Source organism: Salvelinus fontinalis, chromosome 20, assembly GCF_029448725.1.
Source record: "Salvelinus fontinalis isolate EN_2023a chromosome 20, ASM2944872v1, whole genome shotgun sequence".
Classification (NCBI taxonomy): Eukaryota; Metazoa; Chordata; class Actinopteri; order Salmoniformes; family Salmonidae; genus Salvelinus; species Salvelinus fontinalis.
Window position 1 is genome coordinate 10,165,040 of NC_074684.1, and position 13,857 is coordinate 10,178,896.

General features: G+C 42.0%; 1 protein-coding gene across 1 annotated transcript; it reads left to right on the forward strand.

The window, feature by feature from the left end:
• Positions 1–7,069: 7,069 nt before the first annotated feature.
• On the forward strand, positions 7,070–9,845 carry LOC129817915 (4-galactosyl-N-acetylglucosaminide 3-alpha-L-fucosyltransferase 9-like). The gene is made up of 2 exons (XM_055873513.1): positions 7,070–7,296; positions 7,910–9,845. The coding sequence occupies exon 2, from the start codon at positions 7,918–7,920 to the stop codon at positions 9,016–9,018; it is 1,101 nt and encodes a 366-aa protein (XP_055729488.1). The 5' UTR covers positions 7,070–7,296; positions 7,910–7,917; the 3' UTR covers positions 9,019–9,845.
• Positions 9,846–13,857: the final 4,012 nt, after the last annotated feature.

The window sequence follows — 13,857 nt, forward strand, 5'->3', positions numbered from 1 at the left end:
CACATTTATGAAATTGCTTATTCCAGATAGTAATAAGCAAGCACCCATGAAGAATAAGACTGTAAAAACATAAATCCCCTTGGATTGAAGAGGAATTTAAAAATTGTATGGTTGAGAGAGATGAGGCAAAATGTATGGGAAATAAGTCTGGCAGCCCAACTGATTGGCAAACGTACTGCAAATTAAGAAATCATGTGACTAAACTAAATACAAATAAACTATATATATATATATATATATATATATAATGCCAGTAAAAAGCTTTGGGGCATCTTAAATTACATTTTTTGGGGGAAAAAGCCAACTCAACTCCATTCATTGAATCAGATAGCTCATTCATCACAAAGCCCACTGATATTGCCAACTACTTGAATTACTTTTTCATTGGCAAGATAATCAAACTTAGGGATGACATGTTAGCCAGCCTGCCAGCTTAGTGGAGTCTGCCACTAGCAAAGTCAGTGTAGTCAGCTCAGCTATCCCCATTGAGACCATGTTTGTGCCTCGATCTAGGTTGTGCAAAACTAAACATGGAGGTGTTCGCCTTAGCAATCTCACTGGAATAAAGACCTCCTCCATTCCTGCCATTATTGAAAGAGATTGTGATACCTCACATCTCAAAATAGGGCTACTTAATGTTAGATCCCTCACTTCCAAGGCAGTTATAGTCAAGGAACTAATCACTGATCATAATCTTGATGTGATTGGCCTGACTGAAGCATGGCTTAAGCCTGATGAATTTCCTGTGTTAAATGAGGCCTCACCTCCTTGTGTCACGCCCTGACCTTAGTTCCTTTTTTATGTCTCTGTTTTGGTTTGGTCAGGGCGTGAGTTGGGGTGGGCATTCTATGTTTTGTGTTCTATGTTTTCTATTTCTGTGTGTTTGGCCAGGTGTGGTTCTCAATCAGGGGCAGCTGTCTATCATTGTCTCTGATTGTACCAAACTCACTAAACATGGCAGTAATAAAGCCTCTCTTGAAAAAGCCAAACCTTGACCCAGAAAATTTTAAAAACTATCGGGCTATATCGAATCTCCCATTCCTCTCAATTTATTTTGAAAAAGCTGTTGCCCAGCAACTCACTGCCTTCCTGAAGACAAACAATGTATACGAAACACTTCAGTCTGGTTTTAGACCCCATCATAGCACTGAGACTACACTTGTGACGGTCGTAAATTACCTTTTAATGTTGTCAGACCGAAGCTCTGCATCTGTCCTCGTGCTCCTAGACCTTAGTGGTGCTTTTGATACCATCGATCACCACATCCTTTTGGAGAGATTGGAAACCCAAATTGGTCTACACGGACACGTTCTGGCCTGGTTTAGATCTCATCTGTCGGAAAGATATCAGTTTGTCTCTGTGGATGGTTTGTCCTCTGGCAAATCAACTGTAAATTTCGGTGTTCCTCAAGGATCCGTTTTAGGACGACAATTGTTTTCACTATATATTTTACCTCTTGGTCATTCGGAAACATAATGTTATCTTTCACTACTATGCGGGTGACACACAGCTGTACATTTCGATGAAACATGGTGAAGCCCCAAAATTGCCCACCCTTGAAGCCTGTGTTTCAGACATAAGGAAGTGGATGGCTGCAAATGTTCTACTTGCTCTAGGTCCCAAGAAACAAAGAGATCTTCTGTTGAATCTGACAATTCATTTTGATGGTTGTACAGTCGTCTCAAATAAAACTGTGAAGGACCTCGGCGTTACTCTGGATCCTGATCTCTCTTTTGACGAACATTTCAAGACTGTTTCAAGGACAGCTTTTTCCCATCCACGTAACATTGCAAATATCAGAAACTTTCTGTCCAAAAATAATGTAGAAAAAATTATCCATGCTTTTGTCACTTCTAGGTTAGACTACTGCAATGCTCTACTTTCCGGCTACCCGGATAAAGCACTAAATAAACTTAATTTAGTGCTAAACACGGCTACTAGAATCTTGACTAGAACACAAAAATGTGATCATATTACTCCAGTGCTAACCTCTCTACACTGGCTTCCTGTTAAGGCAAGGGCTGATTTCAAGGTTTTACTGCTAATCTACAAAGCTTTACATGGGCTTGCTCCTACCCATCTTTCCGATTTGGTCCTGCCGTACATACCTACACGTACGCTATGGTCACAAGACGCAGGCCTCCTTACTGTCCCTATAATTTCTAAGCAAACAGCTGGAGGCAGGGCGTTCTCCTATAGAGCTCCATTTTTAGGGAATGGTCTGCCTACCCATGTGAGAGACGCAGACTTGGTCTCAGCCTTTAAGTCTTTATTGAAGACTCATCTCTTCAGTAGGTCCTATGATTGAGTGTAGTCTGCCCAGGAGTGTGAAGGTGAACGGAAAGGCACTGGAGCAACGAACCGCCCTTGCTGTCTCTGCCTGGCCGGTTCCCCTCTCTCCACTGGGATTCTCTGCCTCTAACCCTATTACAGGGTCTGAGTCACTGGCTACGGGTGCTCTTCCATGCCGTCCCTAGGAGGGGTGCGTCACTTGAGTGGGTTGAGTCACTGACACAATCTTCCTGTTCGGCTTGCCCCCCCCCCCCCCCCCCCCCCCTTGGGTTGTGCTGTGGCGGAGATCTTTGTGGGCTATACTCGGCCTTATCTCAGGATGGTAAGTTGGTGGTTGAAGATATCCCTCTAGTGGTGTGGGGCCTGTGCTTTGGCAAAGTGGGTGGGGTTATATCCTGCCTGTTTGGCCCTGTCTGGGGGTATCGTCGGATGGGACCACAGTGTCTCCCGACCCCTCCTGTCTCAGCCTCCAGGAATTATGCTGCAATAGTTTGTGTCGGGGCTCTAGGGTCAGTCTGTTATATCTGGAGTATTTCTCCTGTCTTATCCGGTGTCCTGTGTGAATTTAAGTATGCTCGCTCTAATTCTCTCTCTCTTTCTCTCTTTCTTTCTTTCTTTCTTTCTCTCTCTCTCACTCTCAGAGGACCTGAGCCCTAGGATCATGCCTCAGGACTACCTGGCCTGATGACTCCTTGCTGTCCCCAGTCCACCTGGCCGTGCTGCTGCTCCAGTTTCAACTGTTCTGCCTGCGGCTATGGAACCCTGACCTGTTCACCGGACGTGCTACATGTCCTAGACCTGCTGTTTTCAACTCTCTAGAGACAGCAGGATCGGTAGAGATACTCATGCTTCATGCTCATGCTTCATGCTTTCAATGATCGGCTATGAAAAGCCAACTGACATTTACTCCTGAGGTGCTGACATGTTGCACCCTCGACAACCACTGTGATTATTATTATTTGACCCTGCTGGTCATCTATGAACATCTTGGCCATGTTCTGTTATAATCTCCACCCGGCACAGCTAGAAGAGGCCTGGCCACCCCTCATAGCCTGGTTCCTCTCTAGGTTTATTCCTAGGTTCTGGCCTTTCTAGGGAGTTTTTCCTAGCCACCGTGCTTCTACACCTGCATTGCTTGCTGTTTGGGTTTCTAGGCTGGGTTTCTGTACAGCACTTTGTGACATCAGCTGATGTAAGAAGGGCTATATAAATACATTTGATTTGACGTGCCAGCAAACGCTGACAATACACATCGAAGTATATCGGACCAAATTAGTAAAGACAAGAATTTTACTTTTCAATTCTGTAAAGTCAGTGTGGAAGAGGTGAAAAAAATATTGTTGTCTATCAACAACGACAAGCCACTGGGGTCTGACAATCTGGATGGAAAATGACTGAGGATAAAAGCAGACGATATTGCCACTCCTATTTGACACATCTTCAATTTAAGCCTACTGGAAAGTGTGTGCCCTCAGGCCTGGAGGGAAGCTAAAGTCATTCTGCTACCCAAGAATAGTAATGTCCTCTTTATGGGCTAAAATAGCCGACCAATCAGCCTGTTACCAACCCTTAGTAAACTTCTAGAAAAAATGGTGTTTGACCAGATACAATGCTATTTCACAGTAAACTGTAAATAGACTTTCAGCACACTTATAGGGAAGGACACTCAACAAGCAGAGCACTTACACAAATGACTGTTGATTGGCTGGTAGAAATTGATGATAAAATGATGGGGGCTGTCTTGTTAGACTTCAGTGCAAATTTTGACATTATCGATCATAGTCTGCTGCTGGAAAAACTTGTGTTATGGCTTTATACCCCCTGCTATAATGTGGATAAAGAGTTACTTGTCTAACAGAACACAGAGAGTGTTCTTTAATGGAAGCCTCTCAAACATAATCCAGGTTGAATCAGGAATTACTTTGGGTAGCTGTCTAGGCCCCTTGCTTTTTTCAATCTTTCCTAAAGTTGATGCTACTGACTTTGAGTAAAGCCAGAGTGTCTATGTATGCAGATGACTCAACACTATACATTTACATTACATTTAAGTAATTTAGCAGACACTCTTATCCAGAGCGACTTACAAATTGGAAAGTTCATACATATTCATCCTGGTCCCCCCGTGGGAATTGAACCCTGGTCCCCCCATGGGAATTGAACCCACAACCCTGGCGTTGCAAGCGCCATGCTCTACCAACTGAGCCACACGGGACCACTATACAAGTCAGCCACTACAGTGACTGAAATGACTGCAACACTTAACAAAGGGCTGCAGTTAGTTTCAGAGTGGGTGGCAAGGAATAAATTTGTCATAAATATTTCTAAATCAAATAGCAGTCTATTTGGAACAAATCATTCACTAAAACCTAAACCTCAACTAAATCTTGGAATAAATAATGTGGAAATTGAGCAAGTTAAGATGACTAAACTGCTTGGAGTAGCCCTGGATTGTAAACTGTCTTAGTCAAAACATATTGATACAACAGTAGCTAAGTTGGGGAGAAGTATGTCCATAATAAAGTGCTGCTCTACCTTCTTAACAGTACTATCAACAAGGCTACTACTGTTCAGTCATTTGGTCAAGTGCCACAAAAAATGACTTGACTCAGAACAGGGCAGCATGGCTGGCCCTCGGATGTACACACAGAGCTAATATGAATAATATACATGTCAATCTCTCCTGGCTCAAAGCGGAGGAGAGATTGACTTCATCACTACTTGTATTTATGAGAGGTATTGACATGTTGAACGCACTGAGCTGTCTGTCTGAACTACTGGCACACAGCTTGGACACCCATGCATACCCCGCAAGACATGCTACAAGAGGTCTCTTCACAGTCCCCAAGTCCAGAACAGACTACGGGAGGCGCACAGTACTACAGTACATAGAGCCATGACTACATGGATTCTATTCCACATCAAGTAACTTACACAAGCAGTAAAATTAGATTTAAAAAACAGATAAAAAAACAGCTTATGGAACAGCGGGACTGTGAATCAACACAAACATAGGCACAGACACATGCATACACACACTAACATACACACTATCCACACACTATCCACACACGTGTTGTGAAATCTGTGAATGTATTGTAATGTTTTTACAATTTTATAAGCTGCCTTAATTATTATGGATCCCCATTAGCTGCCTAGGCAGCAGCTAATGGGGATCCACAATAAATACAAATAACGACAAATAAGACATGGCAAAATGTGTAGAATTTAAAATAGCAATTTTTTCTCTCTCCGTCAACAAGAGGGATTCTCTGTTTACTGTACATTTGATACGTTTCCCATTGTGTTTTACAAAGAGTGACGCCTTCTTTGTGTGGGTGGGTATATACTGTAGCTCCTGTTATGGTTTCACAATAAATGTATACAAATGGATGAAAAAACTTGACACTACAACAGCACTTCTAGCTCATAAAGGTGGAATCTATATGTTGAGTTTTTTCCCCTACAGTGTTACCCTGAGTGAGTTATTAGGGTAAATGTTTCAGGGCAGTTGTAGTTTGTTTCATTGCCACGAGGTAGAGAAAAGGTATGGATTGCGCCTTTAATACACCAAACATTCAATCACAATGAAAGACACAATGTATTGTAATGAAACAGCCTCCTAGCCCGAGGTCCGGCGCGCTATCGACTGTGCCGCAAAAGCATGCTCAAGCGGCAGAGTCGATTTCCGCGCTTCTAAACCCAGGGTCGTTACACTATACACATGAGGTCACTCATCTAATACCGGCACATAAAACAACCAGGAAAATTGCCTAGAACTAAGACAGGCTAGCTAGGGGAGTTTTCACATATGAAATTCGGTTCCATGGTTCGGTTTCCTGTAGCATTTGTGAGAATTGTACAGAATAAATGTTGCTTACACAAGAACCCGAAAATAACTCATTCAGGGTGCGATCAGCACGACGCACATTCTACATGACGTTAGCGAGCCAGCTTGTTTACAACGGGCAAGAAAGTTCCACGCGACTCGTGCTGCCGCGTCACAATATCAAGTACACTGGTCTCGAATCTTGGACCCACTACTCATGCAGGTCCGGGATTAATTTCAGCCAGGGTTTGTTTGTGTTTCACACATGCTTTATACCGTAGATCAGGGTACCAAACACTCCAGGATCCGGGTCGTAAGGGGATATCGTAATTCCTCACTTTAGAAATTGTCAAATGTAAACAGAGAATATGTGGAAGTTCCATGGGAGTTCTCTAACTGGCATGATTGAACAAAGAGAAGGATGTGAATCATGACTGCACGTGGAACACCACACACGCCACCACAACATTGATAGTGACTAAACCACACCTAGACACTCAATATACTCTAAATTCCCAATCTGGCCCTCAAACCATCATGGTCACCTAATAATCCCCAGTTTACAATTGCCTCATTCATCCCCCTCCTCTCCCCTGTAACTATTCCCCAGGTCGTTGCTGCAAATGAGAACGTGTTCTCAGTCAATTTACCTGGTAAAATAACGGTAAAATAAAATAAAAATATCATTCTCCTTGTTCTCGTGGTTGAGGTGAACAGTGAAGTTGAAATGTTTTGTTCACGTGAATTGTTGTCGTGAATGTGTGTCCTTGAAATATTTGGTTCGTTAAAGGTCTTTGTAGCCTAGTTGTTCTAACTCTATGATGTCCATGACATGTTTAGGCATGTTATTGCTGGTAAGGGAAAAGACACCGGATTATTTCCCCCTTTGCTGTTTATTGGGACATGGCACAATCTGGCCTGCCCCTCCCAACAGAGGCCCAACCTCTATTTCCCTTTCATGCTTTCTCATCCTGCCGTAAGGGCGTCCAGAAGAACTTTTTTCTCTCCCTTCGTTTAAAAAAAACGGCTTGTCACTGTTTCTTATCGCTTTATTGAACTGATGAGTACCAAAGACCCAGGGAAATGTTTCACAGGTGCACAGTTCACATAGGGAGTGTATATGGATTGACATCCCCGGCAGCTCTGAATACTGCATGACAAGAACAACCTGTTAACCGGTGAGGCATTATCTTTTCCTTTGACAAGTACAGGTTTTCACTTATTGGTGCCTTATTGAGTGCAGTTTTGAATGGTCATGTAAAAGTCTATAAGTATTAAGTGTTTTTAGACGATAAAAAAAGTCAACGAAAATCATTATTAGTCAAGAGTAAGGAATTTCAACATTCACCAGGTGACACTGTGACAAACTAGACTTGTGGATCAGTACAGCAAAGGGGCATAAGATCACTTGTTTAAAGTACACCTTACCCACAATTGTGAAAAAAAAACAAGAGAACATGTACTTCCACCACGTTGTGCTGAAAGGACATTTTTGTTATTAACGTCAACACAATCCTGAGGTAGCCTGGTACATGGGCACATTTCCTCGTTGTTCCTTTTGAATCTAATCTGACTTAACCATTCTCATTGTTCATGTTTCCATTTGCATCAGCTGTATCTGTGGTTACTCTCAAATGAGAGAGAATGTTTCATCTGCACCTGCTTCTTTTCTCATACTTTCTCTCTGTACACAAGCGCTTTTTAATAACAGTTGAACAAAAATCTTCATTTGGTTTCATTTCTTTGAGTGGGAATGATAATGTAATAATGCGTTTTTCCTCTCTTCCACAGGAGCCAAAATGCTGTCAAGTACTTTCCTTACAGGAGCTTTGCGTATCTTCCTGGGAGGGATCCTCTGTCTAGGAGGATTTGTGACACTGTTTCGCATGTATTACAAATCAGCTCTGGACTGCACTCCTCAGCCTCATTACTCAAAGCGACCTGAGAACAGATACTTGTCTAAGAAGCAGCCAGAGCCAGACAAGCCCATCATGCTGTTGTGGTTCTGGCCTGAAAACCGCAGGTTTGATTTTAGTGATTGTGCCACTTTCTTCAACATTGATGGCTGCCACCTGACAGATGACAGGTCTCTGTACAACAAGGCAGACGGGGTGCTCATCTTTCACAAATCCATCAAATACGATTTATCCAACTTGCCTCCATCACCTCGACCACCATTCCAGAAGTGGATTTGGTATCATGTGGAATCACCTACAAACACAATTAGGATACCTGGTCTAGAGAACCTTTTCAACTTGACCTTGAGTTATAGGGAAGACGCAGACATCCCTGTTCGTTGGCGTTTGACCGCAAGGAAAGGCCAGGGTGAAGACTTTGTGCTGCCAAAGAAGGATAAATTAGTTTGCTGGATTGTGAGCAACAATGACCCTAACACTGGAACAGGGGTACGGAATAACTATTACAGAGAACTTGTAAAACACATTAAGGTGGAACTCTTTGGCAAGGCCTATGCTAGATTCTTGAAATATGAGGATTACTACTCAACACTCTCCAGCTGTAAGTTTTACCTCTCCTTTGAGAACTCAGTCCACAAAGACTACATCACAGAGAAGCTTAACGGACCACTTGCAGCAGGAACTGTGCCAGTGGTATTGGGCCCACCGAGACAGAACTATGAAGACTTTGTCCCAGGAGATTCCTTCATCCATATTAATGACTTTCCCGATGCAAAAGCCCTGGCTGAATTCCTCCTCAAGTTGGACAAGGATGATGAGGCATATCTGCGCTACTTTCAATGGCGTAGAAACTTCTATGCTCAGGAACATCTGCTTCAACTGAGTCAAGAGTTCACGCAAGCTATTTGCTATGCCTGTGACCACATAGGCAAACATTGGGAGTACAGGGTTGTTCACGATATTTACAAATGGCATTTTGGTTAATCAGTCACTTACATCCTCACCGGTGTATGTGCTGTTATCACTATATTACCCTCTTCTCTCCATGTACACGATCATGTCTCAGGGTGGAATTTAGTCACACCCAGCATCCCACAAATGCAACGTTTACACAGTGCCTTTATTGCACTACTTGTAAGATAAGTGTACCTGGTTGTTTTACTGTACTAGTGTCATAGCTAGGTTTTTAAGTATCCAGAACCATTCAGGCTCTTATCTTTATAACTACTCAACAACTAACCTCTGCACTATTTATTGTCTGAATTACTACCTGTATGTATATTTTATATCTTTACACTCACACATTTTGAGCTGAAATAATTAAAGGGTAATTCCACCATTTTTATCTCCAGCACAATACCAGTGTCTACAAATGTGAAAACAGAGCATTTCTACGTTTTGTAGACAATAATATGAAGTAAAAAAACGTCTAACTGATGACATCATCCATTTTCAAACACCGTGAGAGTAGTTATCGTAGGGTTAGCTTCTGTCAAACTATTTACATCCTGGTGACTTCACACCAGGATGTAAATATCACACCCATTGTTCAGAGTGGCCGGGGCATTACCACATGTTGTATGTAAACATCACACCCCACTTTTTTGATTACAGTATTTCGGATGTGAGGAGGGTCCTAGTGTCTGTGTGCAGACATGGTGTAAAAGGTGTTGATCAAGGGGCTATTGTATTGGGGCCTAGTTGCTTCAAATAATTGTTTTATTAATAACCAGAGCTGTGAATTTAAAACATGCAGGGTTAATTTAATTCTAACCAACGCTCCAACCAAGTTCTCTCAGAGAGAATGCTTAAACTTGTAAGTGGTGTGTCAAAGATCAATGATGTATAAATAAAGCACCATTATTAAGACATCAACTACTGACATTACGGCAGACAACATCTTGAGCATTGACTCTTGGACAGCGTCCAGTCAGCCAACTCTATTCCATCACTGAGCAGAAGACACCTGTAGACAGCTGTAAGTACATTTTCCCTTTGTTGTTTATTTATTCGATTTTTTGTAAGGTACGTTTTTATATGCATCTTTTTATACACCAACTGGTTTGTAAATTTTTTAAACACCTATCATTGTTTTTTATAAAATGTCTGGGAGAACACTCATTGGATCTTTTCAATATAGCTCCTGGAGACCTGGAGAAATCTTTGAGTACAGATACTTGTGAAATTTGTTTCACTGATTCATCAAGGGTGTAATATCTGTCATTTCAACAGGATTTTGTCTTTATTGACTTGTTATCCATAGCTGAGAACCACGGACATGTGCAGCCAAAAACTTCAGAGCCTTTGTTATTTGTCTGCTGCTGGTTGACCGGGTCCTCATTGTATTCAAACTGGTTAGGTTTAGACCTCCTATAGCCTTCACACCTGGCCTTATGGGGAATCAACAAGCAGCTGGCTGGACTTCACAGGACCCTGGAAGTTACTTTTTGAATTACTTTGGTGCAATTTTTACAAGTGTGTGGAACATTTTCACAACTCTAAGCACAAGAATGCAATCAGATCATCGAAATAGCTCATGTTTCAAAGCTCATTTTCATTTGACTGAGTACAACAAACCAATTCACAAAGTCACTTGTTCACTGCACCAAATCACACATTCAATGTGGATACATATTCAATCTAAGTATCTGCTTTTCAAAATACAATATTCACTTTATTTTTATATGATTTTCATAATTTGCTAACAATACAATTAACTATCACTTAATTAAACTGCTCAAAACCGATAACTACTGAACCAAAATGATATAGTGCATAGTTAACGTACAGTGCCTTTGGAAAGTATTCAGACCCTTTGCTAGGAGACTCAAAATTGAGCTCAGGTGCATCCTGTGTCACGATCGTTATATGGTGGAAGAGAGGAGGACCAAGGCGCAGCGGGACAACAATACATTCTTCTTTTAATTAAGCGAAATGAAGAACACTAGACAAACTATACAAAACAACAAACGAACGAACGTGACGCTATAAACAAATAGTGCTGACACAAACACTACACATAGACATAGACAATAACCCACGAACTACCCAATGAATATGGCTGCCTAAATATGGTTCCCAATCAGAGACAACGATAGACAGCTGTCTCTAATTGAGAACCAATCTAGGCAACCATAGACATACATACACCTAGACTAGACACTGCCCCATAAACATACAAAACCCCTAGACAATACAAAACACATACATCCCCCATGTCACACCCTGACCTAACTAAAATAATAAAGAAAACTAAGATAACTAAGGCCAGGGCGTGACATCCTGTTTCCATTGATAATCCTTGAGATGTTTCGACAATTTGATTGGAGTCCACCTGTGGTAAATTCAAGTGATTGGACATAATTTGGACAGGCACACACGTGTCTATAAAAGGTCCCACAGATGACAGTGCATGTCAGAGCAAAAACCAAGCCATGAGGTCGAAGGAATTGTCCATAGAGCTCCAAGACGGGATTGTGTCGAGGCACAGATCTGAGGAAGGGTACCAAAAAAAATCTGCAGCATTGAAGGTCCCCAAGAACACAGTGGCCTCCATCATTCTTAGATGGAAGAAGTTTGGAACCACCAAGACCCTTCCTAGAGCTGGTCGCCCGGCCAAACTGAGCAATCGGGGGAGAAGGGCCTTGGTCAGGGAGGTGACCAAGAACCAGATGGTCATTCTGACAGAGCTCCAGAGTTCCTCTGCAGAGATGGGAGAACCTCCCAGAAGGACAACCATCGCTGCAGCACTCCACCAATAAGGCCTTTATGGTAGAGTTGCCAGACGGAAGCCACTCCTCAGTAAAAGGCACATGACAGCCTGCATGAAGTTTCAGAATCAACAGTGCAGGCGCTTGTAGCTTAAAGTGAATGGAAATGAAAATTTAGTGTCAACCAATCAGCTTTAGAGTTGGCTATTGTACGCCTGCTGGCTGGCTCCAGTGTTACACAGTGTTACACAGGACGCGTGCACGTCTTTTTATTGGATTACCAATATTGAGAGGCAGGTCCTATGGAGATCTAGGAAACTGAATTTGATAAACAAATTAATTTGCGTACTACTAAGCTGTTTTTTCAACCCACAATGGTGGAAGGAGGAGAAGATATCGATTTGGTCGAGGATATAATTATAACGCCATTCTCAAGACAAACTTTTCAAGAAAAGTTAGACATTGTAAGGAGAGGTCGCCCGACGCCGACGCTACAAAGTCTGTCACAGGCGGGAAAGGGGTTCGTTCGCTCGCCACTTTCAAAGTTCCAACTACGAGCGCTATCAATGGCTCACAGGCTCCGAGAAGCACTGCAAACTGTACTGCTGGGAATGCCTATTATTTGCAAGTGATCGATTTGGTGTTTGGAGCCACACTGGCTTTGCAAACTTGAGTTGTCTAACCAAGGCAGCAACGAGACACCAAAGTACGGCTGGGCACTTACAAGCAATGGTGCTTTTGAAAACTTTTGGGGACACCGGAGTGGATCTACAGCTCAACGAACAAGTGCGCAGGACAACGGAGCTGCACAATGAAAAGGTGAAGAAAAATAGGGAAATATTGAAAAGACTCATTGATTGTGTCATGTTTTTGGGTAAACACTTTAAAAGTTATACACTTCTACTCTCCCCCATCCCAGTATGTTACCAATTCCCACTTGACTCTTATTGTATCTTATTCCCCTTCATGGAGCTCTGGTAGTTTCATGATTAAAGAAAATGGTTCATTGGGATTCTACATGACATTTTTAGGAACTACAAAAATCTCTGAAACTGGAAACACTTATCTCCCTCACTAGCTTTAAGCACCAGCTGTCAGAGCAGCTCATAGATTACTGCACCTGTACATAGCCCATCTATAATTTAGCCCAAACAACTACCTCTTTACCTACTGTATTTATTTATTTTGCTCCTTTGCACCCCATTATTTCTATCTCTACTTTGCACCTTCTTCCACTGCAAACCAACCATTCCAGTGTTTTTTTACTTGCTATATTGTATTTACTTCACCACCATGGCCTTTTTATATTTTTATTTATTTATATATATATTTTGTTTGCCTTCACCTCCCTTATCTCACCTCACTTGCTCATATTGTATATAGACTTATGTTTCACTGTATTATTGATTGTATGTTTGTTTTACTCCATGTGTAACTATGTGTTGTTGTATGTGTCGAACTAATTTGCTTTATCTTGGCCAGGTCGCAATTGTAAATGAGAACGTGTTCTCAATTTGCCTACCTGGTTAAATAAAGGTGAAATAAAAAATAAATAAAAAGGGGTGCCACACATTAAGCAAGTGATAGAACCTTTTAAAACACAGTTTGAGATCATTGTAGGGATTTTTCCTCCAGTACTTTGAATAGGGAATGGGGTTTCCACGGAAAATGTTTTCCTGAGGTTCCAACAGTAAACACGGCGGTAGGGCTTAGCGAAGGATCAATTGTGTATTCTTTCAGTGTTAAAGCTGTCTGGAATAATACGCTTTCAGTCCTCCCAAGTCATAAGTCCGCAACCCTCTCTCTCCAACTCTAGACCGCAGCCATCCTCTCTATATTCTCGAAAACCCTACTTTTGAAGTTTTGAACTTGATGATACAGTAGGTCTTGTTATTAGTTTGCCATAGTAGTAGAGCTAATGGTTGTGTCCCCCTGTTCTGACGTTGTTTATGCATGCCAGATCTTACAATGCCCAGATAGGTATTTTACGTATCAGGTGAGCTAACCACATCATGGGTGCGTTCCTTTGCCCAGGCGTTGCTGACATGTCAGATCTTACAACGCCTGTATAGGTATTTGACTACATATTCTATAGCAATCTGGTGCCCGACGG